The sequence below is a fragment of the Pongo abelii genome, chromosome X, assembly GCF_028885655.2.
Source record: "Pongo abelii isolate AG06213 chromosome X, NHGRI_mPonAbe1-v2.0_pri, whole genome shotgun sequence".
NCBI lineage: Eukaryota > Metazoa > Chordata > Mammalia > Primates > Hominidae > Pongo > Pongo abelii.
Genome location: NC_072008.2, coordinates 3,718,855 through 3,745,005, shown reverse-complemented (window position 1 = coordinate 3,745,005; position 26,151 = coordinate 3,718,855). Strand labels below are relative to the sequence as shown.

The 26,151-nt window shown below is 47.5% G+C and overlaps 1 protein-coding gene and 1 pseudogene across 8 annotated transcripts in view; one reads left to right on the top strand and one right to left on the bottom strand.

Moving 5' to 3' along the window:
* Positions 1 to 5,841: 5,841 nt before the first annotated feature.
* Positions 5,842 to 6,473, bottom strand: LOC100435752 (ubiquitin-ribosomal protein eS31 fusion protein-like; annotated as a pseudogene).
* A 4,385-nt stretch (positions 6,474 to 10,858) lies between these two features.
* The window catches only part of LOC100434648 (cAMP-dependent protein kinase catalytic subunit PRKX), a 107,456-nt gene continuing 92,163 nt past the window's right edge, over positions 10,859 to 26,151 (top strand). For 2 of the 8 annotated variants that reach the window (XR_008517999.2, XM_054544293.2), the window contains exon 1: positions 10,885 to 11,420. Coding sequence is in view for 6 of the 8 variants with exons in the window: in XM_054544293.2 (XP_054400268.1) it covers positions 11,255 to 11,420 (166 nt within the window). In the remaining 2 variants the exon portion in view is untranslated. Of the gene's footprint in view, positions 11,421 to 11,452; positions 12,029 to 26,151 lie in introns of those variants that run through there. The other 6 variants (XM_054544294.2, XM_063721031.1, XM_054544295.2 and 3 more) reach the window with 6 other exon arrangements.

The window sequence follows — 26,151 nt, the reverse complement described above, 5'->3', positions numbered from 1 at the left end:
TCAAATAAAATAAAATAGAATAAAATAAAATAAAACTATCTTCAAACTCCAGCTTTGTCAGGAAAAAGGCTAGTTCCCATCTGATGACAAGTATTTTTCTTTCCAAAATTTTATGATTCTGTGTCTCAGATAAACTTTAACTTCACTTGGCCAAGTTCCCACATTCACTTTGACGGGGAGGATGCCACATGGAATCAGCTGGAAAGAATGAGCTGCAGAAGTACATGTTTTCCTCCAAGGTCAGGGTATTTGTTTTTCCTATGCCCTTCAGAAGTTTTCAGGTTTCCTTCTTATTAGTCTCGTACCGATAAGTATTGATGACTAGCTGGATAGGACCTGTGAAACACTGTGATTCATGGATGAGACACAGTACATATCCTCTTATCGCTCCCCTAGAAAATGAGATAAATTACAGAATCACAGCAATTTAGCAAGTCCTAAGATAACTCTAACCCCAGCCATCACTTTACACGCACTGGTTTCCAAATCTCTCAATCGGTATCTTTTATGAAATCATCTATAGTGTGTTCTGAAGTCTGTTTCATCATTACAAGAAAATTATTCATGCTTGTAGAAGAAGGAGAATCACATTAAAAATGAAGATTCTAGTAACTCCGTCTGCCACACTTTTTACATTTTCTCATCATTTTACATTATATTTTTATATCTGTAAGATTGGAGTGTATTATAAAATTTGGATTGCTGCCTATATGTCTTAAAATGTAACCATAGTTTTCTCACTCTGTTCACTGTTTATGAAGAGTTTGAAGATTTCCTCACATAAACAAACCAGCGTAAATGCACGCCTTCTCGTATTTTAAGGTGCTGAAGGTATTGCCTTGTCCCACTGCTAAATTTGACTGGCTTTAAAAAACAAACAAACAAATAAACTGTGTTGAATAATGGGTAACTAGGCCGGGCACGGTGGCTCACACCTGTCATCTGAACACTTCGTGAGGTATAGGTGGGAGGATCACTTGAGTCCAGGAGTTCTAGACCAGCCTGGGCAACGTGGCAAGATCTCATCTCTACTAAAAATTTTTCAAAGTTAGCCAGACATGGTGGTGCATGTTTGTAGTCCCACTTACTGAGGAGGCTGAGGTGGAAGGATTGCTTGAGCCCAGGAGTTAGAGGCTATAGTGAGCTAAACTGCGGCACTGCACTCAAGCCTGGGCAATAGAGTGAGACCCTGTCTCTAAATAAATAAATAAATAAATAGGTAATTATAACCATGAAGCTTTTGCTGCACTGTGGAATTTAGTTTTGAAAAATAAATTCCTAGCTATAGAACCAGTGGACCAACACATATAATCATTTCTAACACCCTAAGGCTTTGCCCTAATTAACATTACAACCAAAAGTATGTAAGAATTCTGTCATCAGTATGGAACACTTTATATTCCTAGTATTCGGTAGATTAAAAATAAACAAACAACTGCCACATTTGTTCTTAGCTGCATTTCTTTGACGGTTCTCTCTCTGCCTCTTTCCCTCCCTCCCTTCCTTCCTTCCTCCCTTCCTTCCTTTTTTTCTTTCACAGGGTCTTGCTCTGTCTCCCAGGCTGGAGTGCAGTGGTGCAATCATGGCTCACCGCAGTCTTGACCTCCTGGGCCCAAGTGATCCTCCTACCTCAACCTCCCGAGCAGGTGATACTATAGGCACACACCACCACACCCAGCTAATTCTTTTCATTTTTATTTTTTGTAGAGATGGGATCTTGCTATGTCACTGAGGCTGGTCTCAAACTCCAAGGCTCAGGCGATCCTTCCACTTTGACCTCAGGCGATCCTCCCACTTTGACCTCCTAAAATGTTGAGATCATAAGCGTGAGCCGTTATGCCTGGCCCAGTCTGGCCTTTCATCTCATGCACTATGTAAGCTTGCTGTAAATGTATTTTCATTTTGTTTTGTATTTCAACAACTGTCTTGACATTTTTAGGTAGTCATATCTATTAATCTTTACCCCTGTAGTTCGATCTCTATGAAGCTTAGAAAGTTCTTTGGAGCCCACCAGGGACTGGGCTTGTTTCAAGTTTGATTTATGTCCCCAATTTCAATTTAATACTTCTGGTATTTATTTCAGTTTCTTTTCTTGTGATGTCTTTGTGGTATTTTTAATTATGGTGCAAGGTAAGAATCAAAATCAGCTTTTTTTTCCCAAAAATAGAGAGTGATTGAAACTCCTTTGTTACTTATTATGCTTAGAGACATAATGTGACTTGATGTGTTATAATTTTTCTCACGTTACTATGTTGCACTTTGTGTTACCTGCAAGCTTCAGGGAATAGCCCAAAGCCCATCAGCAGAAAGAGAAGTAAAAGGATCTAATTCAGGCCGGGCATGGTGGCTTATGCCTATAATCCCAGCACTTTGGGAGGCCGAGGCAGGAGAATTGCCTGAGTTCACAAGTTTGAGACCAGCCTGGGAAACATAGCGAGAGCCCTTAAGACCAGTCTGGGAAACATAGCAAGAGCCCATCGCTATAAAAAACTAGCCAGGCATGGTGGCGTGCACCTGTAATCCCAACCTACTTGGGAGGTCGAGGTGGGAGAGTGGCTTGAGCCTAGGAGTTTTAGGCTGCAGTGGGCCATGATCACACCACTGCCCTTTAGCCTGGGTGATGGAACAAGACTCCATCTCTTCCAAATAATAAATAAATAAAAAAGGATCTGACCCAAGTGAATTCCAAATAACAAGGCCAGTGTTGTATATTATAGGATACAGGAGAGTTGGTTAAGAGTTTTCACACACTTTTATGCTTTCCCACATTGACATTATAGGGATCTAAATATTTAAAGGAAACCTCATTAACATATTACAGAACACAGTGATGGGTGTCCATGGTTATCTTACTCTCTTTTTCTTTTTAAATGGAGACGGGTCTCACTATGTTGCCCAGGCTGGTCTCAAACCCTTGGCCTCAAGTGATACTCCCATCTCAGTTTCCCAAATCGCTGGGATTATAGGCAAGCGCAACCACATCCAGCTAATTAAAAAAAATTTTTTTTGTAGAGATGGGGTCTTGGTATGTTGCTAAGGCTAGTCTCAAACTCCTAGGCTCAAGCAATCCTCTCGCCTCGGCTTCCCAAAGTGCTGGGATTACAGGTGTGAGCCACTGCAACAACCTCTGATGAATTCACTCTTAAGTCATCTTGCTTACTGACTTGCTTCTGTACACATCATTACTATTATTCTTCGAGGGAAATGTTACCTGTGACGTTCAAATCTGGAAATCCAGTTAAACAATAACATGAACACATACAATTAGCTTCCCTTTTGAAGGAAGGATTTTTCTTTCTGGTGCTTTTGTTTACCGCTTTGGAAACATTATTCACCTGCATTCCTTCAATACCATAGTTTGCATTTTCCATAAACTTTACCAGTATCCCAGAAATAAAAACTGTCATGTGTCTCTTGGATGAGGAGTAAACGCAGCCCATTCTAATTACAGGCTCATCTAGGCGTTTCCTAATGAATGGTTACCAGCGAAGACAACGATGACATCCTCAATGCTTTCTATTGGATTTTCTTTGGAATCGCTCAAGAAAAGCCTCCAAATAAACAGGCATGTTTAGAAACATTATTTTTAGAAGTCGGTGCTTGATACATGAACAAAATCGCTTTGATTGCATTCTACGTTTGCAGATTTTTAAAACTTCGTTTGTAGAAAGAGTGGCTTAGGGTTTTATGTTATGAATTTTAACTAAATGACGTTCTGTCCAACTATAATATTTGGCCACCCAGGGTTTCACTATGGGTGAATTAATCCCTATAAACCCATTGAGAATTCAAGACCCTCTAACTTGGGAACTGAGTATAATACACATGTGGAAAATTTCATTTCACTCAGAAGTCCTATAATTTTTCATTTTTTCAAAAGTTGGTTTTGGTTTGTTTTGTCTTGTTTTCTTTTAGCTTTTAAGTTCAGAGGTACATGTGCAGGTTTGTCACATAAGTACACTTGTGTCACGGAGGTTTGTTGTACAGATAATTTCACCACCCAGGTATTAAACCTAGTGACCCTTAGTTATCATTCCTGATCCTCTCCCTCCCCCCACCCTTCACTCTCCAAAACGCCCCAGTATGTGTTGTTCCCCGCTATGTGTCCATCTGTTCTCATCATTTGGCTCCCACTGATAAGTGAGAACATGCTGTATTTGTTTTTCTGTTCCTGTGTTAGTTTGCTAAGGATAATGGCCTCTAGCTCCATCCATGTCCCTGCAAAGGACATGATCTTGTTTGTTTGTTTTTGTGACACAGTCTCACTCTGTTGCCCAGGCTAGTAGCACAATCATAGCTCACGCAACCTCTACCTCCTGGGCCCAAGTGATCCTCGCATCTCAGCCTCCCAAGTAGCTGGGACTACAGGCATGCACCACCAGGCTGGGCTAATGTTTAATTTTTTTTGTAGAGACAGTCTCATCATGTCTGCCAGGCTAGTCTCAAACTCACGGCCTCAAGAAATCCAAGAGGACATTTCTTTTTTTTTTTTTTTTGAGACGGAGTCTTGCACTGTGGCCCAGGTTGCAGTGCAGTGATGCGATCTCAGCTCACTGCAACCTCCGCCTCCCGGGTTCAAGCGATTCTCCTGCCTCAGCCTCCCGAGTAGCTGGAATTATAGGCACCCGCCACCATGCCTGGCTAATTTCTTTGTATTTTTAGTAGAGACGGGGTTTCACCATGTTAGCTAGGATGGTCTCGATCTCCTGACCTTGTGATCCGCCCGCCTTGGTCTCCCAAAGTGCTGGGATTACAGGCATGAGCCACCGCACCCAGCCAAGTTTCAGCTTTTTTTAAAAGGTGTCCCTTTGGACATTTTTAAAATTATTGTTATTATTATTATTATTGATTTTTAGACAGAGTTTTGCTCTTGTTGCCCAGGCTGGAGTGCAATGGCGTCATCTCAGCTCACTGCAACATGATCTCATTCACTCGCCTGCCTCCCACGTTCAAGCAATTCTCCTGCCTCAGCCTCCCAAGTACCTGGGATTACAGGCATACACTACCACGCCTGGCTAATTTTGTCTTTTTAATACAGATGGGGTTTCATCATGTTGATCAGGCTGGGTCTCGAACTCCTGACCTCAAGTGATCCACCCACCTCGGCCTCCCAAAGTGCTGGGATTACAGGCGTAAGCTACCGTGCCCAACCCCATTGGACATTATGTCTCTAGAGAATCAGGCCCCGAAAAATGGCAAAAAGGTGGCTTCTAAGACTGGGAATGATGGTGATTCAGCTGGGCTAAGACCACAGCAGATCTCTGATAACTGTGGTTATACACACATTTATAAAATCAATTTCATCATCCTCGATTAGTCACAATGGGCCCAGCCTATCAGCAGAGGCAGAAGTACTGAGGATTGTACTGGAATGTAGCCAACTCCTAGGCTATAGTGAAGTCCTAACATGTAAAGCCAAAACTAACCCATGATGGTACCGTCCTGTGACAAGGAAAAAATGAGAAGAGAAGATTGCAAAGCTACCAACAGTGAATCAGTCCTTGTAAGGAACATGTTAGGCATTGGTGATGACTCAATAATGCATGAAAATATTCAAGCCCCAATAAATGGCTCATCTGAGAAAATGAGAATGAACTATATTGAGCATGAGAAAAGACGGATTCTATTCCTGGGACACAGTAGGCATGCAACCAAGGGCATTACCATAATTATGGTGATATCTGAGTACTAAAATTTGAAACTGTATTGCTGTAACTAAACGTTTATCAGAATTCCCTTCCTGCCTTCTAAGACCAAATCATAGGTGGATATATCCTCAGGAAATGACAGTTTCCATTCCTGGCGCGGTCTAAATAGGAATTGATCACTGTATTGCTTGGAGGACCCCTTTCCAGATGCCCTGGGAAGACCTCTTATACTTGGTCAAATAACAAAGTATTGAGGCACTGTGTGTTTCTGAAGCTATGTTTTTTTTGTTGTTGTTGTTGTTTGTTTGTTTTTAGTTCATGTCTTTTATTAACTCATACACAGTTACTTGTCTTCTGGTTTGTTGAAGCAGTAAGTCAGACAACATTTGCCACAATAATGTCTGTCAAAGTGGCTTGCCAGAAACACTCCAGCTCCACATTCGTCAGAAGGGCACTAATTTTGTCATTCTCATCCACCTTATAACATTTCAGGACATCCAGCTTCACCTTCTTTCTCTTGTGCTTATTCTTCTTGGGAGTGGGGTAAGACTTCTTCCTTTTCTTAGCAACACCACAAAGTCTCAACAAAAGATGAAGAGTAGGCTCCTTTTGAATGTTGCAGTCAGACAAAGTACGTCCATCTTCCAGTTGCTTGCCAGCAAAGATCAGTCTTTGCTGATCAGGAAGAATTCCTTCCTTATCCTGGATCTTGGCCTTTACATTTTCTATCGCATCTGAGGGTTCAGCCTCAAGGGTGATGGTCTTCCCCCTTAGGGTTTTCACGAAAATCTGCAGTTTGGTGGCAGCTCCACCGCAGATGGCAGATCAAAAAGGAAGCTGAAGCATATGTTTAGGTCAATAAGTTGCAACATAAATATATATATACACACACACATATATACACACATATACATACACACAAACACATATACACACATATATACACACACATACACATACATATATTTTATATATTATATATGTTTAACTCAGAATATATATATGTATGTGTGTATATGTCTGCGAAGGTGGCTAAACACTTCATGTATATACACACACACTAGAATATATATTATATAAAATATACTAGAATATATATTTATATAAGTTATATATATACAAATTATATATATAAATTGTAAAGTTGGCCGGCTGCGGTGGCTCAAGCCCATAATCCCAGCACTTTGGGAGGCCGAGGCAGACAGATCACAAGGTCAGGAGTTTGAGACCAGCCTGACCAACATGGTGAAGCCCCGTCTCTACAAAAAATACAAAAATTAGCCAGGCGTGGTGGCAGGCACCTGTAATCCCAGCTACTCGGGAGGCTGAGGCAGGAGAATTGCTTGAACCTGGGAGGTGGAGGTTGCAGTGAGCTGAGATCGCACCACTGTACTCCAGCCTGGGCGACAAAGCAAGACTCCGTCTCAAAAAAAAAAGTTAAGTTTGTGGTAAGTTTGTGATAGTAACTGCCTACTTCCTTTTCTTTTTTTGACGGAGTCTCACTCTGTCGTTCAGGCTGGAGTGCAATGGCATGATCTCGGTTCACCGCAACGTCTGCCTCCTGGGTTCAAGCAATTCTCCTGCCTTAGCCTCCCGAGTAGCTGGGATTACAGGCGTGTGTCACCACGCCTGGCTAATTTTGTATTTTTAGTAGAGACGGGGTTTCATCATGTTGGTCAGGCTGGTCTTGAACTCCTGACCTCAAGTGATCCACCTGCCTAGGCCTCCCAAAGTTCTGGGAATACAGGCATGAGCCACTGTGCCTGGCCACTTGTATGTCAATCACAGTGCTAGTCACAATAGCAAAGATATAGAACTAACTTGAGTGTCCATCAATGGATGACTGGATAAAGAAAATGTTTTTCTTTTTTCTTTTTTTTTGTTTTGTTTTGTTTTTTGAGACAGTGTCTTGCTCTGTCGCCCAGGCTGGAGTGCAATGGCACAGTCTTGGCTCACTACAACCTCTGCTTCCCGGGTTCAAGTGATTCTTCTGCCTCAGCCTCCCTAGTAGCTGGAATTACAGGCGCCCACCACCATGCCCAGCTAATTTTTGTATTTTTAGTAGAGACAGGATTTCACGGTGTTGGCCAGGTTGGTCTTGAATTCTTGACCTCAGGTGATCCACCCGCTTTGGCCTCCCAAAGTGTCGGGATTACAGCATAAGCCACCATGCTTGGACCAGAAGATGTTTTTTATGTATATATATATATACACACACACACATACACACACATATATATACACACACCATGGAATACTATGATTCTGTAAAAAAGAATGAAATAATATCTTTTGCAGCAACATGGAAGGAAATGGAGGCCATTATCTTAAGCAAAATTACTGAAAAACAGAAAATCTGCATTTGTACCTCCTCAATATATAAAAATGAAAAAATAAGAAATAAAAGTAGAAAAAAAGATTTTATATCACCATATATAGTAATATATATATATTTTATATATCATTTATGCAAAATACTTTATATATTATATATTATATATGCATACTTTTGTACACATACATATACACAAATATATAACATATTTAACTCAGTATATATAATATATGGAATGGCTATATATACATTATATATACACACATACACACACAAACACACACATACAGTATACATGCTTAAAGAGTGTTCAGCTCCCTTCAGAGATTGTATGATTTTTTTTTTTTCAGTCAGGGTCTCACTCTGTTGACCAGGCTGGAGGGCAGTGGCGCAGTCATAGCTCACTGCAGCCTTGACCTCCTGGGCTCAAGGCATCCTTGTGCCTTTGCCTCTGTGCTGGGATTATAAGTGTGCACCACCACACCTGGCTAGTTTAAAATATTATTTTCGGTAGAGATGGGGGGTGGGTTCCAATGTTACCCAGGCTGGTCTCAAACCCCCGTGCCCCCAATGTGCTGAGATCACAGGTGTGAGCCTCTGTGCTAAGCCAGATGGTACAATTTTGATTCTTCCCATATTTAACAACACCTGCACCTATCATTGTATTGAATTTATAGCTCATTCTGGTTTAGGGTCAGGGACTTATTCCTTCGGAATGGCAGAGTTCAGCATTTCCTGACTCCACCGCAAATTAATGCCACTTCATTAAGGCGGTAATGACCCTTCCATGCCTAACTCACAGGGATTTTCCTTTTTTGTCTCTCAAGTAATAGGCTGTGGTTTCTCAAGGATTTTTATGATCCTTCTAGATGAAAGCTGCTTTGTCAAGCAAGGTGTTGTGAAACGTGCAGGGTCTATTTATAAGAAGAGGTTAGCTATGCGGTCAAGTGCAGGGTGGGTTCGGTGGAATCAGACCAACCAGCAGCTCAAGCAGAGTTTAGCGCTGCAAATCTGTGCCACGTTGTTCTTCCTGCGTGCAATTTGCAGGCAAAGACATCTGCTTAATTGGGTGTGAAACCCGGGCCTTGATTAAAAGGACTTTATGAGGCCGCAGCCTTGCATTTCCAAGGTCAGGCCCTAGTGGAGAGGGCGCGCGTTCCGCGGGGAGACACGAACTTTTCCTGAGTGCGCGTTCCTCGCTGGCCCTGAACCCCTCGGCCAGGCAGGGCTTGGCAGGGCTGTTTCCTGTCCTAACCAGGATCAAGGGATTGCGCGGCTTGCTGGTGAAGCTTGGCAGGGCCGTGACCTGTCCTAACCAGGCTCATGGGATGGCGGGGGCCTGCTGGTGTCGCATATGTTTTGCATTCCAGCTCAGGATTTTGCAGAGCATAGAGAGCGGGTGTCACCCCCGGGGGGAAATGCCACCCACAAAATGTAGGTGGAGGCTGGGGCGAGGCTGGCAGCCAGGGGCCAGAAATCCAAAGCCTGAGCCAGGTTCAGACTTTCTGACTCCCCCTCCCCGTTAGCTGTGGAAGGATGGCTCGGCCCGGTCCCCTTAAAATGTGTCCGTTCTGACTTAGAGGCTGCTTTGCCTCTCGGAAAGCCCCCCTGACCAGCGGACTGAGGGACTGGAGAGCCCCTCCAGTCGCAGAATAGCTGAGATCCCTCAAAACAAAGGCGTTTGCAGTTTGACCCCTTGCTGCTCAAAGTGTGGTCGGCGAACAGGCAGCCTGGGCTGCCCTGGTCGCGGGTCAGGGGCGCAGCGTCCAGGCCGTGCCAGGCCCGCAAGTTAAGCACTGTCTGCATTTCCCTGGGGAAAGGGGTGACCAAATATCTAGCTATATTTGCATTTCAAATCCACACGGATATGGGTTTTAAATATAAGTATGTCCAACTATTGCCTGAGCCACACTTAAGCCAGGAAAAAAAAATCTTTGCGTTTCTGAAATCGAAATGCGTCTGCACAATTCTTTATCGGGTTGTCGCCGGGAAGTTTGAAACAGTGACCAATCAAGTTTCACGCACTACATTTGGTCGGGCGACCTCTCAAATCTGTCTTTCCCTAGTTTTTTAAAGAAATGCTTATTTGGAAAGAATTCTAGATCCACAGGAAGCTGCAAAGAAACGCACAGGGTCGAGCCCACCCTTCCCCGCCCCTTCCAAGTAGAAATCTAGAATCACCAGAGTCCTACAGCAAAACCAGAACGCTGTACTCATCCCGAAGACCCGGCAGCCCCTCCTGGGGATGCGCCCTCATTCCTAATTCTCTCAGGCCCCAAACAAGCACCCGCAGGAGTACTGAACTTTTTAGGGGGGTGGGCAGAGGGGATCTGTATGCTGATTGCCAGCTGAGCAATCCTATTTTCTACGACTTAAAGCCAATCACAGGCTGGGTGTGGTGGCTCATACCTGTAGTACCATCACTTTGGGAGGCCGAGGCAGGCGGATCACTTGTGCTCAGGAGTTCCAGACCAGCCTGGCCAACATGGTGAAACCCTGTCTCTACTGAGAAAACACAAAAATTAGCCAGGCTAATCCGAGCCCCTCTCTTCACCAAACGCCAATTTCACTTTTTAGTTTTGAACTTCACTTTTGCTGAGCTACGCCCTCCCTGTCCCCGGGCCCCCTCGCCTCCCCATCTTCCGGGCTTCGGTGCAGCGACGCGGGTGGCCCGCCAGTGCGTCCCCGAGGAGAAGTCAGCCTGGGTCCCACCCCAGGGGTGCCCCGGGCGCGGAGGGGGCGTGGGCACCTCCCCAGCGCCGCATGCCCGGGTCTCCGGCTCCTGGGCTGGGTCGGGGCGGGGGCGGAGCGCGCGCGAAGGCGACGCCCCCAGTCCCGCGGCCGGGTTAGGGCGGGGAGAGGCGCGGTCACGCCCAGGCGGCTTCCGCCCGCCCCAACAGCGCGCACGCGGCTACCAAGCTGGAGGAGGCGGCGGGCGCGAGACCGGGAATGCGCAGGGCCCCCGCCTCGCTCCCCCCAGCCCGGGCCGCGGCCCCCGCCTCCCCCGCAGCCGTCCCGCACTCGGTGCCCGCCCCACGAGGCCGGCGGCTGCTCCCACTCGGGGCCGTTGCTGCTTGTGCAGTGAGCGCCGCCCAGCCATTGTCCCCGTCGCTCCGTCAGCCGCGCCGGACCGCGCACCAGGAGGCGAGGGCGCGCATGGGGAGCCTCTGTTGATGCCGCCACCGCGCCGCCCTCCGAGGCTGCGTCCCGGGAAGCCCGGCTCCCCGAGCGCTCCGGCCTGGCCCGGTGCCCCGGACCTGAGTGCGTCCCCATGGAGGCGCCCGGGCTGGCCCAGGCGGCCGCGGCGGAGAGCGACTCCCGCAAGGTGGCGGAGGAGACCCCCGACGGGGCGCCCGCGCTCTGCCCCAGCCCCGAGGCGCGGTCGCCGGAGCCGCCTGCGTACAGCCTGCAGGACTTTGACACGCTGGCCACCGTGGGTGAGTGAGTGCGGGCGGGGACTCGGCCCACAGGGGCGCGCGGCGCGGACAGGACGTTGTAGTAGGACAAAGGGCCCTGGGTGCCGACCTCCTGGGGAGGGCCCTGACCCGCTACTTCGGCTCGGAGTCCCCGTGCGGGGCTGCACCTGCGCCCCGGGTCTCCCCGGGGACGCTTGGGGAGGTGGAGCGCACCCCCCAGCCCAGGCAAGTGCCCCCGACCGGCCGGGTGCCTTCCCTGAAATGCCGACGGCTCCTCTCGGAGACCACCCTCCACCCCCAGCACACACAGCACTCTGGGGCCTGGGCCGTCCGACGTCACAAAACCTCCTGCGAGTCACCTCGCCTGGGGGACCTCGTGCTCCCTCCCTGGCAGCGGCCCCAGGGACACTGGCGCGGGGTCCGAAGGCCCCTGCGGGCCTCCCCTAGGCCAGCCTCCCCGTGTGCCCAGCGGCAGGGAATGTACAGATTTCTCCAGGGGCTGCAGGAGCAGCTGGGCTGTGGGGGACAGGTGTCCCGCGGCCCTGTGGGGACGAGGACGGCAGCGCTGGGGACGGATCCTAACATGTCCTGACACCGCCTGTGCTCTTCGTCTTGTGCGTCTGAAATGGGTAATTCTTGTATCGGACGCTTTATCCGTTTCCTTTGTCCTCTGTCTTTGAACTTAACCCCGAATGGGCAGCTTGACGAGGTTTCGAGTTCTTGGTGCGCTTGGATCCGGACACGCGCTGGTTTATGGGGCAGCCCTGAGTAGGTCAGAATATCCCAACTGAACGTGGGCGCTGGATTTAAACAGTTGTCATCGGCCCGCCTGTGCCTCTTAGGGACTCTGTGTGGCTAAGTGGGGTGTTGGCTGTCAAGAAAATAAGTGGGAGAGTAGAGGGGGGTGTCCTGGGTGTGTTGGTGAGGCGTCGGCTCTCAGGCCCTCTAACTCCTGTTTGTCCTCTCATTTTGGAAAGGAGGAAGCTGGGCTGGGAAGCCCAAGAGCTCGAGGCCATAGCTTATGGCTTAGGAAGACCAGCGCGCATAGCCAGGGGGCCTTCAGAACCGCTGAGGAAGAGGGGACTTAGCTTCCTTCAGTGACCTCTTTGCCACTTAGACCTTGAGGAAGGGCCCACGAGGAAAGCCTGAATTTGGAAGGACAGAGTGGGAGGAGGCCCTCTCTCTTTCTCCTCTCCCTCCCTCCTCCTCTTTATCTCATTCTCTCTCTCGTTTCTCTGTTTCTCTTCTCTGTCCCTCTTTCCGTCTCTGTTCATGTCTCTGCATTTCTCCTCCTCTGTCTCTTGGTGTCTCTCTCCTTGTCCCCTTCCGGTCTTGGTTTTTCTGTCTCCCTCCCTCCTCTCTCTCTGCCTTCCCCCTTGTCTTGGTCCCCCCGGAAAGCTGTCCTGAGCTAATCTTAGAACTGGGTGTGTTTTGCGGGGAAGAAGGGTGGAGCAGGAACCCTGACTGGCGCAGCCGCCACAGTAGGTGGAAATACAACTCGACAATGGAAAATTGATGAGGTCCAGCCGTTCCTTGGCACTCAGCACCAGCGTTTGTCATTCTTCGGGGCACCCACATGGGTCCCTTGGGAAAGGTGGAGCTGGGGCTGGAGGCCAGGGCAGAGAGCAGGATGCAGGCAGGAGGGCGGCAGAGGTGAGGGGTTCTGGTGTCACAGGGGGCCACTCAGTTTGACGTCAAGTCAGCTTAGGGTGCCCAGCGGGTAACCTCATCCTTAAAAATAGAGTGTCGCTGCCTCTGGGGACCAAGCTGGATGGGCGGGGAAGTCAGCTTTTTTTTTCAGTCCAGTCAGTGCTCTCTTAATGAGGATGATGCTCCTTTCTCAAGGATAACTTCCTATGGGCTCCAAGGGTGTGACGGGAGGGCTAGGTATCCCACACTCATTGGACAACAGGGGACCAGGACCCAGGGAGGTGTGTGTGTGTGTGTGTTTGCATGCATGTCTGGAACACTCTCTCATGACAACTTGACAGCTTTGGTGACATTATCTGCAACCTTTTATCGGAGCCCCTTTCTTTATTGTTGGTTAAAGAGCAATCTGAGTGTGATTCACCTAGAATAATACATTTTAAAAAATCCTAAGCCTTTTAGATCCTTCACGATTGTGTCTCTAAGCCACAATCTACAGCAGCTTTGGACTGTTTTCCAAGGCATGATGGAGAAGAGTGAGGGGTGAGCTTGAGTCTCAGTCTGGAGTTGAAACCCAGTCTGGGTGGGGGTGACCTCTCTTCATCCTAAACTGTCACTGCAGGAACATAAGTTTGCTTTTAAGTGCTCTTTCACCCTCATTCCTAATTCTCAGGCCCCAAACAAGCACCCGCAGGAGTACTGAACTTTTTGGGGGGTGGGCAGAGGGGTTCTGTATGCAGATTGCCAGCTGAGCAATCCTATTTTCTATGACTTAAAGCCAATCACAGGCTGGGTGTGGTGGCTCATACCTGTAGTCCCAGCACTTTGGAAGGCCGAGGCAGGCGAATCACTTGTGCTCAGGAGTTCCAGACCAGCCTGGCCAACATAGTGAAACCCTGTCTCTACTGAGAAAATACAAAAATTAGCCAGGCGTGGTGGTGGGCACCTGTAATCCCAGCTTCTCAGGAGGCTGAGGCGGGGGAATTGCTTGCACCCAGGAGGCAGAGGTTGCAGTGAGCTAAGATCACACCACTGCGCTCCAGCCTGGGCGACGGAGGGAAAAAAACTTGTCAGCGTTCTAGATTGACCGGTTCTCCTCAAGTTCAGGTAGTTAGGAAGAAAGAGTGCAGTTTGCAGTTGTGAAAAATCTGATAATGGATTTTTGTTTCTTTTTTGTGCATGAAGGGATTCTGGAGTACATCTGGTCTAAAGGCTGATTTAGTTTTAGGAACTTTGGATCAGAACAGTCATACTACTCCTTAGAGAAAAAATGGCTTTCAATCTGGTTCTTCAAATTTCTTGTTCATATAACCAAGCCATGCTTGTTCCTGTGAGGGAGAACAATTGTGCTTTAAAAAAAGAAATTTCAGGGCCAGATACAGTGGTGCGTGCCTGTAGTCCCAGCTATTTGGGAGGTTGCGGTGGGAGGATGACTTGAGGCCGGGAGTTCCAGACCAGCCTGGGCAATATAGTGAGACCCTCATCTGTTAAAAAAAAATAGTAGTAATAGTTAGCTGGGCATGGTGGCGCGTACCTGAGTTACCTGGGAAGCTGAAGCAAGAGGATCACTTGAGCCCAGGAGATCAAGGCTGCAGTCAACCGCAATCGCGCCACCATACTCCAGCCTGGGTGATAGAGCGAGATACTCTCTCTAAAAAATAAAATAAAAAAAAAATGATACTATGGAAATGAACAACTTACCCTATGTAGAGAGAAGAGGATGAATCTGTGCAGCCATCTACCAGCCTTATTTTATCAATCTTCCTACTTAAAATGACCACTTGAGAATTCCTTTCTCTATATATCAGATAAAAAATACTTAGGTTTTTTCCCAGAAGTGTCCTTATGGAATCATTTGGCATCTACGACCCAGTGCTTGCTTCTCATGGGTACCCCAAGTGTTAACCTGTCAGGAAGGAGGTAATTCAACAGGTAAACCAGTGGCCAGGCTTTGGGTCCACATTTCATTTTCCTTTTCTCAACCTAGTTCTGCATTTACTCATCTAAAAAGGGAAATAATAACAGAACCTGTCCTACACGGTTACTATGAGGAAGACGCCAAAGTTCCTAGACCCCTATTAAAAATATATATTTTTTGAAATACAGACTCACAGGAGATTTCAAAAACAGTACCTGGAGTCTCATGGACCCTTCAGCCAGCTTCCCCATGGTGACGTCTTCATATCTGTGGGACAATATCAGAACCATGTCATCGATGTTGGTATATCCCTATTAAAGAGAACACATACCTCGTTCAGCTTTTTTTTTCTTTTTTTTGAGACAGGGTCTCACTCTGTTGCCCAGTCTGGAGTACAGTGGTGCGATCTCGGCTCACTCCAGCCTTGAACTCCTGGGCTCAAGCAATCCTCCTGCCTTGGCCTCCCAAAGTGCTGGGACTGTATACAGGCATAACCCATCGTGCCCGGCTTGTTCAGCCTTCATTAGTTTTCAGAAGGTGCTCATTTGTGTTTGCGAGTGTGTGTGTAGAGTTCTGTGCAGTTTTGCCCAGTGTGTGGATTTAGCAGCTACCACCCTCCAAACCATGGTGCGGGATGAATTCCCTCACCACAGTCCCCTCGGTCTTGCTCGACACTTTTTTTTTTTTTGAGACAGAGTTTCGCTCTTGTTGCCCAGGCTGGAGTGTATTGACCACAACCTCTGCTTCCCGGGTTCAAGCGATTCTCCTGCCTCAGCCTCCCAAGGAGCTGGGATTACAGGCATGTGCCACCATGCCCGGCTAATTTTGTATTTTTAGTAGAGACGAGGTTTCTCCATGTTGATTAGGCTGGTCTCAAACTCCTGACCTCAGGTGATCTGCCCGCCTTGGCCTCCCAAAGAGGTGGGATTACAGGCGTGAGCCACCGTGCCTGGCCAGACACTTTTTTTTTTTTTTTAAACTTTCACACACTATACAATCTGAAAATATTTTATTTTCTTAAGAGCTAGGAGATCTTCATAATTAATGATATATGATTCTCCGATCTAAAGTGCTTATACTGGTAGGTTTTCTCTTGTCTTTGGTTCTCCTGAATTGGCGAGAATTTCCTTTCCTTGTTGCTGGGTTCTTATTAATGCCTCAAGTTAGTCTATTCAGGCAGTTGTAGCAAAACACCACCGACTGGGTGGCTTATAAACCACAGACATTTATTCACAGTTCGGAGGCTGGAGGTCCAAGATCAAGGGATGGCAGATTTGGTGTCTGGTGGGGACCTGCTTCCTGGTTCATAGATGGCACCTTCTCGCTGTGTCCTCACATGGTGGAAGGGGTGAGGGAGCTCTCTGGGGCCCCTTTATAAGGGCAGTGATCCCATTCATGAGGCTCCACCCTCACGACCTCATCACCTCCCTAGGGCCTCACCTCCTGACACCATTACCTTGCAGGTGAGGATTTAACACAGGAATTTTAGGGGGACACAGACATTGAGTCCACGGCATCCCCACCATTACCTTGCAGGTGAGGATTTAACACAGGAATTTTAGGGGGACACAGACATTGAGTCCACGGCATCCCCACCATTACCTTGCAGGTGAGGATTTAACACAGGAATTTTAGGGGGACACAGACACTGAGTCCACGGCATCCCCACCCTGTCTGTCACACAGCATGCTGCCGGGACAAATGGCATCTGAACTGGTGAGATTTTACTGTGTGCATAGATCAGCAGCCTTGTGGGTGGTGTTGACATAGCAATTAGGAGTGTTGTTTGTGGCCTGACAATACACAGAAAGTGCAGCTCAGCCCTTTGATCTTATTTATCTTGTGTGGGTGCTCCGTGTGAAGCCGGCTCATGCATGTGTGAATGACAGTTTCCATTTAAGTGCATCACTCAAATGCCAAGAGATGAGATCAAATATTACACATCAGAGAACATTTCCTAGGATAGAAGTCCTGCCGGTTTCTCCTCTTCATTGTTTATTTCATTTTTTTTTTTAGTTTAAGTTAAATTAAAATACATGTTAAATTTAAGTTCAGATACATGTGCAGGACTTATTTTAAATAAAAGAGACAGGGTCTCGCTGTGTTGCCAAGGCTAGTCTTGAACTCCTGGGCTCAAGCATTCCACCTGCCTCTGCTGCTGGCACATAAATGCCAAGAGTGCAGGGACCTCTGTGTGTTGGAGCCACTTTCATCTCCCACATCCAAAGAACAGACCCAGCACTTAGTGTGTGCCCAAGACCATCCACTGCATGAATAGAGAGATCAACCCTCCTCATGTGCCTGGGGTTTCCTGAGGTGGGAAACCTTCAGTGCTAGCTGGGAAAGTCACAGGCAGAGACAGGGACAAGCTGGTCACTCTACGTGTGAATAAATAAATGAATGGATGATGGCATTATCGGCAGTTGTTCTTTATGACACTCACTGATGCCAGGTACTGGACGGATACAATATGTACATTAGTTTCTCTATGGGCAGAAGCTCCACCATGACAACATTAGGGTTATTTTCTTTTTGCTTTTTTTTTTAGAGACAGGGTCTTACTCTGTCGCCCAGGCTGGGGTGCCGTGGTGCAATCAACAGCTCACTGCAGCCTCGACCTCCCAGGCTCAAGCAATCTTCCCACCTCAGTCTCCCAAGTAGCTGGGACTACAGACGTGCACCACCACACTCAGCTAATTTATTTATTTATTTTTGTAGAGATGGGCATTGCTATGTTGCCCAGGCTGGTCTCGAACTCCTGGGCTAGAGTGATCCTCCCACCTCAGCCTCCCACGTAGCTGGGACTACAGGTGCATCCACCATGCTTGTAGCCTTATTTTCTTAATGGGAAAGAGGGTCTGAGAGAAGGGATGCTGTGTGCCCAATGGGTTTCGCCTGCAGCACACTGCCTACTCCCCGGGAAAGCAGAGCATGCACACTGGGATCGGACCACAAAAGCAGAGTCATCTACAGTTCGTGGGCACGCTGCAAGGAAGGGAGACATTAAACTCTCGAAAGCAGCAGCCAGCCCCCACCAGGAAGAGACATACTTGTGAAAATCAAAGGAGGGCGAAGGCATGAGAATCACTTGAGCCCAGGAGGTTGAGGTTGCAGTGGGCTGAGATTGTGCTACTGCACTCCAGCCTGAGTGACAGAGACCTTGTCTCAAAAAATAAAAATTCAAGGGAGGCCAGGTGTGGAGGCTCACGCCTGTAATCCCAGCACTTTGGGACTCTGAGGTGGGAGGATCACTTGAGCCCAGGAGCTCAAGATCTGTCTGGACAATATAGCACGACCCCATCTCTACAAAAAAAATTTTTTTAAGTAGCTGGGTGTGATGGAATGCACCTGTAGTCCCAGCTACTAGGGAGGCTGAGGCAGGAGAATCGCTTGAGCCCAGGAGGTGGAGACTGCAGTGAGCCATGATGCTGCTACTGTGTTCCAGCCTGGGCAACAGAGCAAGACCCTATGTCAAAAATAAAGAAAAGAAAGAATCAAGGGAGATGATTACACAGTGCCTGGCACACTGTAGGGTCTCCAAAAAGTAAACCTTTTCTATCCATCAGTTTCCTCTTCTCTCCAGCATGAAATCGCATATGTAAAGTTGAAAAAAAGAGTGAGAGATATAGCTTAAAAAGGTAGTAATGTTGATGACATTGTGTTTTTTTTTTTTTTTTTTTTTAAAACCGGCCGGGTGCAGTGGCTCATGCCTGTAATCCCAGCACTTTGGGTGGCTGAGGCGGGCGGATCACGAGGTCAGGAGATCGAGACCATCCTGGCTAACACGGTGAAACCCCGTCTCTACTAAAAATACAAAAAAATTAGCCGGGTGTGGTGGCGGGTGCCTGTAGTCCCAGCTGCTGGGGAGGCTGAGGCAGCAGAATGGCGTGAACCCGGGAGGTGGAGCTTGCAGTGAGCCGAGATTGCACCACTGCACTCCAGTCTGGGTGACAGAGCAAGACTGTCTCAAAAAAAAAAAAAAAAAAGAAAAACCTTGGGGGAAATACAGAGGAAGCTCCAAGGCATCTCTTCCAAAAAGTTGAAAGTGCTTTACTTAGATTTGTGACCTCGTTTTCCCTGTTAGAAAAGTCTGTGGTTAGAAGCTTCCTGGTAAGCCCAGGGTGAGAAGGTGGAACCGATGTTTCTGTCTGTGTGACGGGTCCCCTCTGCCTGTTTCTCCAGGTGGCCTCCCCGTGGTCCTCTACTGTGGTGGGTCCAGTCCCAAAACCAGGTCTGGGGCCACCATCATCATATTTGTGTCCCCCACCCCAAGATTCTTATGTCAAAACCGTAATCCCCAAGGTGATGGTGTTAGGAGGCGGGGCTTTTAGGAGGTGATGGGGTCACTAGGGTGGGGTCTCATGAATGGGATCAGTGTCCTTATAAAAGGGACCCCAGAGAGCTCCCTCACCCCTTCCACTACGTGAGGACACAGCGAGATGGCATCGTCTATTAATTAGAAAGCCGGTCCCCGCCAAACTCTGGATCTCCCATACCTTCATCTTGGACTTGTAGCCTCCAGGACCGACGGCAGTAAATGTCTGTTGTTTCTAAGCCCCAGTCTGCCGTGTTTTGTGATGGCAGCTGAAATGGTTTTAGATGGGGCTCTATTCACCCCACGCAGCAGGGTCCATGGAAAGGCAGCTGCGATGCACTGGTCTATCATTACCTCTTTTATGCTCTTTCACACTGTCTTAGTCTTGCGTGGCTGCTGGAATGAAGGACCGCAAATATAGTAGCTTAAAACCACGTACAGTGAAGAGATACCTGCACTCCCAGGTTCACTGCAGCACGAGTCACACAACAGCCAGGATAGGGCAACAACCCGCTTGCCCGTCAGCAGATGACTGGGTGAAGAAAATGTGGTCTCTACACAATGGAGTACTATTCAGCCTGTAAAAAGAATAAAGTCCTGTCATTTGCAACAATGTGGATGCAACTGGAGGTCATTATACTCTGAGAAATAAGCCAGGCACAGAGAGACACATACGGCATTATCTCACTCCTTTTTTTTTTGGACAGGATCTCACTCGGACACCCAGGCTGGAGTGCAGTGATGTGGTGTCACTGCAGCATCGACATCCCAGGCTCAAGGGATCCTCTCACCTCAGCCTCCTGAGGAGCTGGGACTACAGGTGTGCATCACCACGCCAGGCTATTGTTTTGATTTTTTTTTGTAGAGATAGAGTCTCGTCATGTTGCCCAGGCTGGTCTTGAACTCTTGGCCTCAAGTGATCCTCCCAGTTTAGCCTCCCAAAGTGCTGGGATTACAGGCGTGAGCCACCGCGCCCTGCCTGACCTATGTACTTTAGAATCCCAGAAGCAAATCTCGTATCCTACTGGAGGAGCAAGACAGAAACACAGGGGCTAGAGGGCAGATTGTTCGCACAGAAACCTGGGCATGTGGATGAATTTGGTAATACCCACGTGTGTGCGGGTAAACTTGGCAGGCCCCTTTTTTTTCCAAGGTTCCCTTGTGCAAGAAGAATGAAACCAGTGCTACCAATACTTTCAAGAAGCTCCTCCTTTCTGGAGCGTTTTCACGCTGCATTTCTCGGGTGGGCATGTTTTCCCGGCGTCTCCGATTCTGTGCTGTATTGGGTGAGGCAGGATGATGGACATTTTGCTTCCCCATTAGGATCTTAAGTGAAAGTCCAGTTGGCATTTGCATTTGATCTGAGTAGGAGAAAACATGATAAATAGCCATTAGAGGCCGAGTGTGGGGGCTCACACCTGTAATTCCAGCACTTTGGGAGGCTGAGGTGGGCAGATCACTTGAGATCAGGGGTTTGAAACCAGCCTGGCCAACATGACGAAACCCCGTTTGTACCCAAAATACAAAAATTAGCTGGGCATGGTAGTGGGTGCCTGTCATCCCAGCTACTCAGGAGGCTGAGGCAGGAGAATCACTTGAACCCAGGAGATGGAGGTTGCAGTGAGCCGAGTCTGTGCCACTGCACTCCAGCCTGGGTGACAGAGTGAGACTCCATCTCAAAAAAAAAAACCCCAGAAACACATTAGGTGCATTTGAAGCCGCCCAGCAATTCTCCCAGGATGGCAGAATAGGCATCCAGGAGACTCACCCTACCCTGTCTGAACGCCTTTAGCGAAGATGTAAATGACTTGCAGAGGAGGCGCAGGTTCGAGGATGGAAATTCCTTCCCCTTGCAGCGCTCATGGCTTCCACCTGTCTGTGGTGTAAGGAGACCACACAGAGGTTGTCAGTGTGGGAGGCTGTTGCCAGTATGGTGAGTCTCCTACGGAGGAATTTCCTGTGGGACGCCTCTGGGCAGTTCTTCCAGCCTTTCATGTCTTCTGTCAGATGATACAGTGGCCAGGTCAAGGGATTATCATGATTTTGTTTGTTTTTTGTTTTTTAGAGACAAAGTGTTGCTCTGTTGCCCAGGCTGGAGTGCAGTGGGGTGCAGTCAATAGCTAAGCTGCAGCCTCAAACTACAGGGCTCAAGTGATCCTCCTGCCTCAGTCTCCCAAGTAGTTGGGACTACAGGGACACACCACCATGCCCAGCTCATTCTCTCGTAAGATGGAGAGAAGACAGGAGGACATAAAACTGTCCATATGACTAGTTTGGGCTTTTCCATCCTGCTTAATCCAGAACTGTCAAGGTTAGACCCTGGTCATTCTTTAATATGTTTGAAAAATAGGGCTGGGCACGGTGGCTCACACTTGTAATCCCAGCACTTTGGAAGGCCAGGGTGAGAGGATCACTTGAGTCCAGACGTTTGAGACCAGCCTGGGCAACATAAGAAGACCCCACCGCTACAAAGGGGGAAAAAAAATCAGCCATGCATGGGGATGCATGCCTGTGGTCCCAGCTATTCGGGGGGCTGAGATGGGAGGATTGCTTGAGCTCGGAAGGTGGAGGCTTCAGTGAGCTGTGATTGTGCTACTGCACTCTAGCTTGTGTGACAGAGTGAGACCCTGCCTCAATTTAAAAAAAATAAAGAAAAATAGACCTTCCTTCCATACAGTGTCTTCCGTGCTGGCCTTCATGCCCTCGTACCTGTTTAAAAATCCATTGGAATTTTTCACCAGGACATAGAAAAAGGAAGTTGTCTCACGCAGTTCCTGTTAAATTGCACAAGTCCACACAGATCCTTGGAACCCACGCTACCATTTACTTAGCGTGCGTTGTGTGTGGGCATTACATTATTCTCCGAGGTAGTGATTTGGGATGTTATACTGGGGAGGCACCCCATCAAAGAGATTTGGAGGGCAGCCGGTGGAGGGTTCTTTTAAAATCGTTGACAACTAATTTGGTGGATGTTTTCACCTTGGTGAATCATTCCCTTGGGAGTCATTTTGCAGAACAAAAGGGTTGCACACAGGTGTGGCCAGAGAAACCTTGGCACAGAAGAAAGAAGTGCTTTGTAATGCTTAGGGCACCTAGGATCTCTTTGGATGGGCAGGCAGAGGGGGACCCTGTGAAGCCTGCCTGCATTTATTTGGGTCTGCATGCTTATGTTGGAGTCTTGGCAATGAGAGGACAGGAGTGGAGGGAACAGAGCTGTTAACAGAAAGGGGCCCATATCCAGACGCCAAGAGAGGGTTCTTGGATCTCGTGCAAGAAAAAAATTCAAGGCAAATCCATAGAGTAAAGTGAAAGCAAGTTTATTGAGAAAGTAGAGGAATAAAGAATGGTTCCTCCATAGACAGAGTGGCCTCGAGGGCTGCTGATTGCCCATTTTTATGGCTATTTCCTGATTATATGGTAAACGAAAGGTGGATTATTCATGCCTCCCCTTTTTAGACCATATAGGGTAACTTCCTGACGTTGCCATGGCATTTGTAAACTATCATGGCACTGATGGGAGTGTAGCAGTGAGGACAACCAGAGGTCACTCTTGTCACCATCTTGGTTTGGGTGGGATTTGGCCAGCTTCTTTACTGCAACCTGTTTTATCAGCAAGCTCTTTATGACCGGCATCTTGTGCTGACCTCCTATCTCATCCCGTGTCTTAGAATGTCTTCACCATCTGGGCACGCAGCCCAGCAGCCTTCAGCTTCATTTTACCCAGCTCCTCTTCAAGATGGAGTTGCTCTGGTTCAGATGCCGCTGACGGAGCTAGCTTATGGTTGGAGACAATGTCATAGGGAATTATTCTTCAAAGATTGCAAAATCCAGCTTGGATGAGATTCCAAACATCAAAAGGTGTTGAGAAAGCAACTTGTCTAGAATTTCCTCTTCATGGGCTGTTGATTTTATTTACAATGACACCTTAAGAAAAAATCGGCGACACACAGTGGCTGACGCCTGTAATCCTAGTGCTTTGGGAGGCCAAGGAGGGGGAATCATTTGAGGCTAGCAGTTCTAGACTAGCCTGGACAACATAGTGAGACCTTGTCTTTACAAAACATAAAAAAATTAGCCATGTGTGGTGGCGCATACCTATAATCCCAGCTGTTCAGGAGGCCGAGGCAGGAGGATCATTTGAGCCCAGGAATTGGAGGCTGCAGTGAGCTATGATGGCACCACTGCGCTCCAGCCTTAGTGACAGAGCAACATTCTGAAAGCAAAGAAAAGAAAAAAAGAAAAGGAAATAAAAGATGAAGAAAGAAAACAGAAGAAAAAAGAAAAATAATTTATATAGAAAAAAGTCCATAATGACTCAAAATATTCCCTGGACACTGGTATAGCATGATTTTGTTTATTAAAGCTTTTCTTTAGTTCGTCCTTAAACAGTTTAGTGTTTTCTTTTGAAAACAGATTCTGTCTTGTCAACTTCATTGATTTTCAGGCTGGGCGTGGTGGCTGACACCTGTAATTCCCCAGCACTTTGGGAGGTTGAGGTGGCGGAGCGCTTGAGGCCAGGGGTTCGAGACTAGCTTCTAGCCTCGGCAACATGGTGAAAACCTGTCTCTACAAAAACAAACAAACAAACAAACAAAAACCAATTAGCTGGGCGTGGTGGCATGTGCCTGTAGTCCCAGCAACTTGGGAGGCCGAGGTGGGAGGATCACTTGAGCCCAAGAGGTCGAGGTCGAAGTGAGCTATGATTGCACCATTGTACTCCAGCCTGGGTGACAGAGTGAGACCATGAAAGAAAAGAAACAAAAGAAAAAAGAGAAAGAAGAAGGAAAACAAAGAGAAGAAAAAAGTAAAAGAAAAAAATATAGAAAAAAATCAGTAACGACTCAAAATATTCCCTGGATAGTTGAATACAAATAGTTGTGGTTGGACGTGATTTTATGTATTAAGGCTTTTGTTTAGTTTATCCTTAAATAGGTTAGTATTTTATTTTGAGAATAGATTCTGGTTTATCAATTTCATCAGTCTTTGCAAAGAAACAGCTTAGGGTTTCCTTTATGTTTCTCTGTTAACTTCCTGTTTTCAGTTACATTGCGTTTTGCTCTGGTTTTTCTTTCGTTTTTTCCACTCGCTTTAGGTTTCTGGAATTTCCTGAAACATTGTATTTTGATACAGATTCTGAGCTGGTGCTTTGGCTGTCACAAGCCAGAGGGTCTAGAAGAAGTGGAATTGTAACCGAGGAAAACTGTTAGGAAACTCCATCCCTTTTGACCTTCAAAGGTCACCGCCTAATTTTGGTGTTTTGTAGTCTGATGTGTTCATAGCTTGTGACTATTAGGCTCTGATTGAGCTCTGCTTTTAAGTTTCTCTTACTCAGCTGGTGCTGTTTTAGCTCCAGCTTCCTCCTCTGTGTAATCAACACTCCCAGTCGCCTCTTCACCCAAAAAGCCACAGAAATAAGTGCAGAAAACAAGTCAGCCGCCACCTGCTACAGAGGCATGTCCTTAAATGCGATGCATTTCAGGACAGCTGTGTGAGTTCTGGGAGCTTGTCTTCCTTCAAAGGGAAAAGTAAAAATAAACAGGAAGGTTGCACTGAAAGCATTCTCAATTGAAATTGTGCCATTTGGCTGTAGTATTTCTGATGCTCATTTAGAACTTTGGAAGTTGTGGGATGGTGGACAAGTGTGTGACCTGGGATGGAGATTCTCCACCTCTTTAAGAGTGAAAACCTGGCCGGGTGCGGTGGCTCACGCCTGTAATCCCAGCACTTTGGGAGGCCAAGGTGGGTGGATCACCTGAGGTCAGGAGTTTGAGACCCTCCTGGCCATAATGGTGAAACCCCGTCTCTACTAAAAATACAAAAAATTAGCTGGGCGTGGTGGCGGGCGCTTGTAATCCCAGCTACTTGGGAGGCTGACGTGAGAGAATCACTTGAACCTGGAAGGCGGTGGTTGCAGTGAGCTGAGATTGTGCCACTGCACTCCAGCCTGGGTGACAGAGTGAGACTCCACCTCAAAAAAAGAAAAGAAAAAAAAAACTTTAAAAAATGCCGGGCACGGTGGCTCCAACCTGTAATCCCAGCACTTTGGGAGGCTGAGATGGGTGGATTGCCTGAGCTTAGGAGTTTGAGACCAGCCTGGGCAACATGGTGAAACCCCGTCTCTCCTAAAATGCAAAAAATTAGCCGGGCGTGGTGGTGCACGCCTGTAATCCCAGCTACTTGGGAAGCTGAGGCAGGAGAATTGCTGGAACCTGGGAGGCGGAGATTGCAGTGAACCGAGATGATGCCACTGTACTCCAGCCTGGGCGACAGAGTGACACTCTGTCTCAAAAAAATAAAGTAAAAATTAGCTGGGCGTGGTGGCGCACATCTGTGACAGAGCGGGACTCCATCTCAAAAAAAAAAAAAAGAATTTTGGAAGTTGTGGGATGGTGGGCGAGTGTGTGGTCTGGGAAAGATTCTCCACCTCTCTAAAAGTGAAAACCTGGTTGGGTGGGGTGGCTCACTTCTGTAATCCCAGCACTTTGGGAAGCCGAGGTAGGTGGATCACTTGAAGTCAGGAGTTTGAGACCAGCCTGGCCAACATGGTGAAGCTCTGTCTCTACCAAAACTACAAAAATTAGCCGGGTGTGTGGTGGTGGGCAGCTGTAATCCCAGCTACTCGGGAGGCTGAGACACGAAAATCACTTCAACCCGGGAGGCGGAGGTTGCAGTGAGCCGAGATCACACCACTCTGCATGAGCGGCAGTGAGACCCTGTCTCAAAAAATACACACACACAAAAACAAAAAACAAAACACAGAAAAAACCACAAAGACAAAAACAAAACGAAACAACACCACAAAAAAAGTGAAAACCTACTTCTTTTTCTGGACATGGTGGTTCATGCCTGTAATTGCACCATTTTGGGAGGCT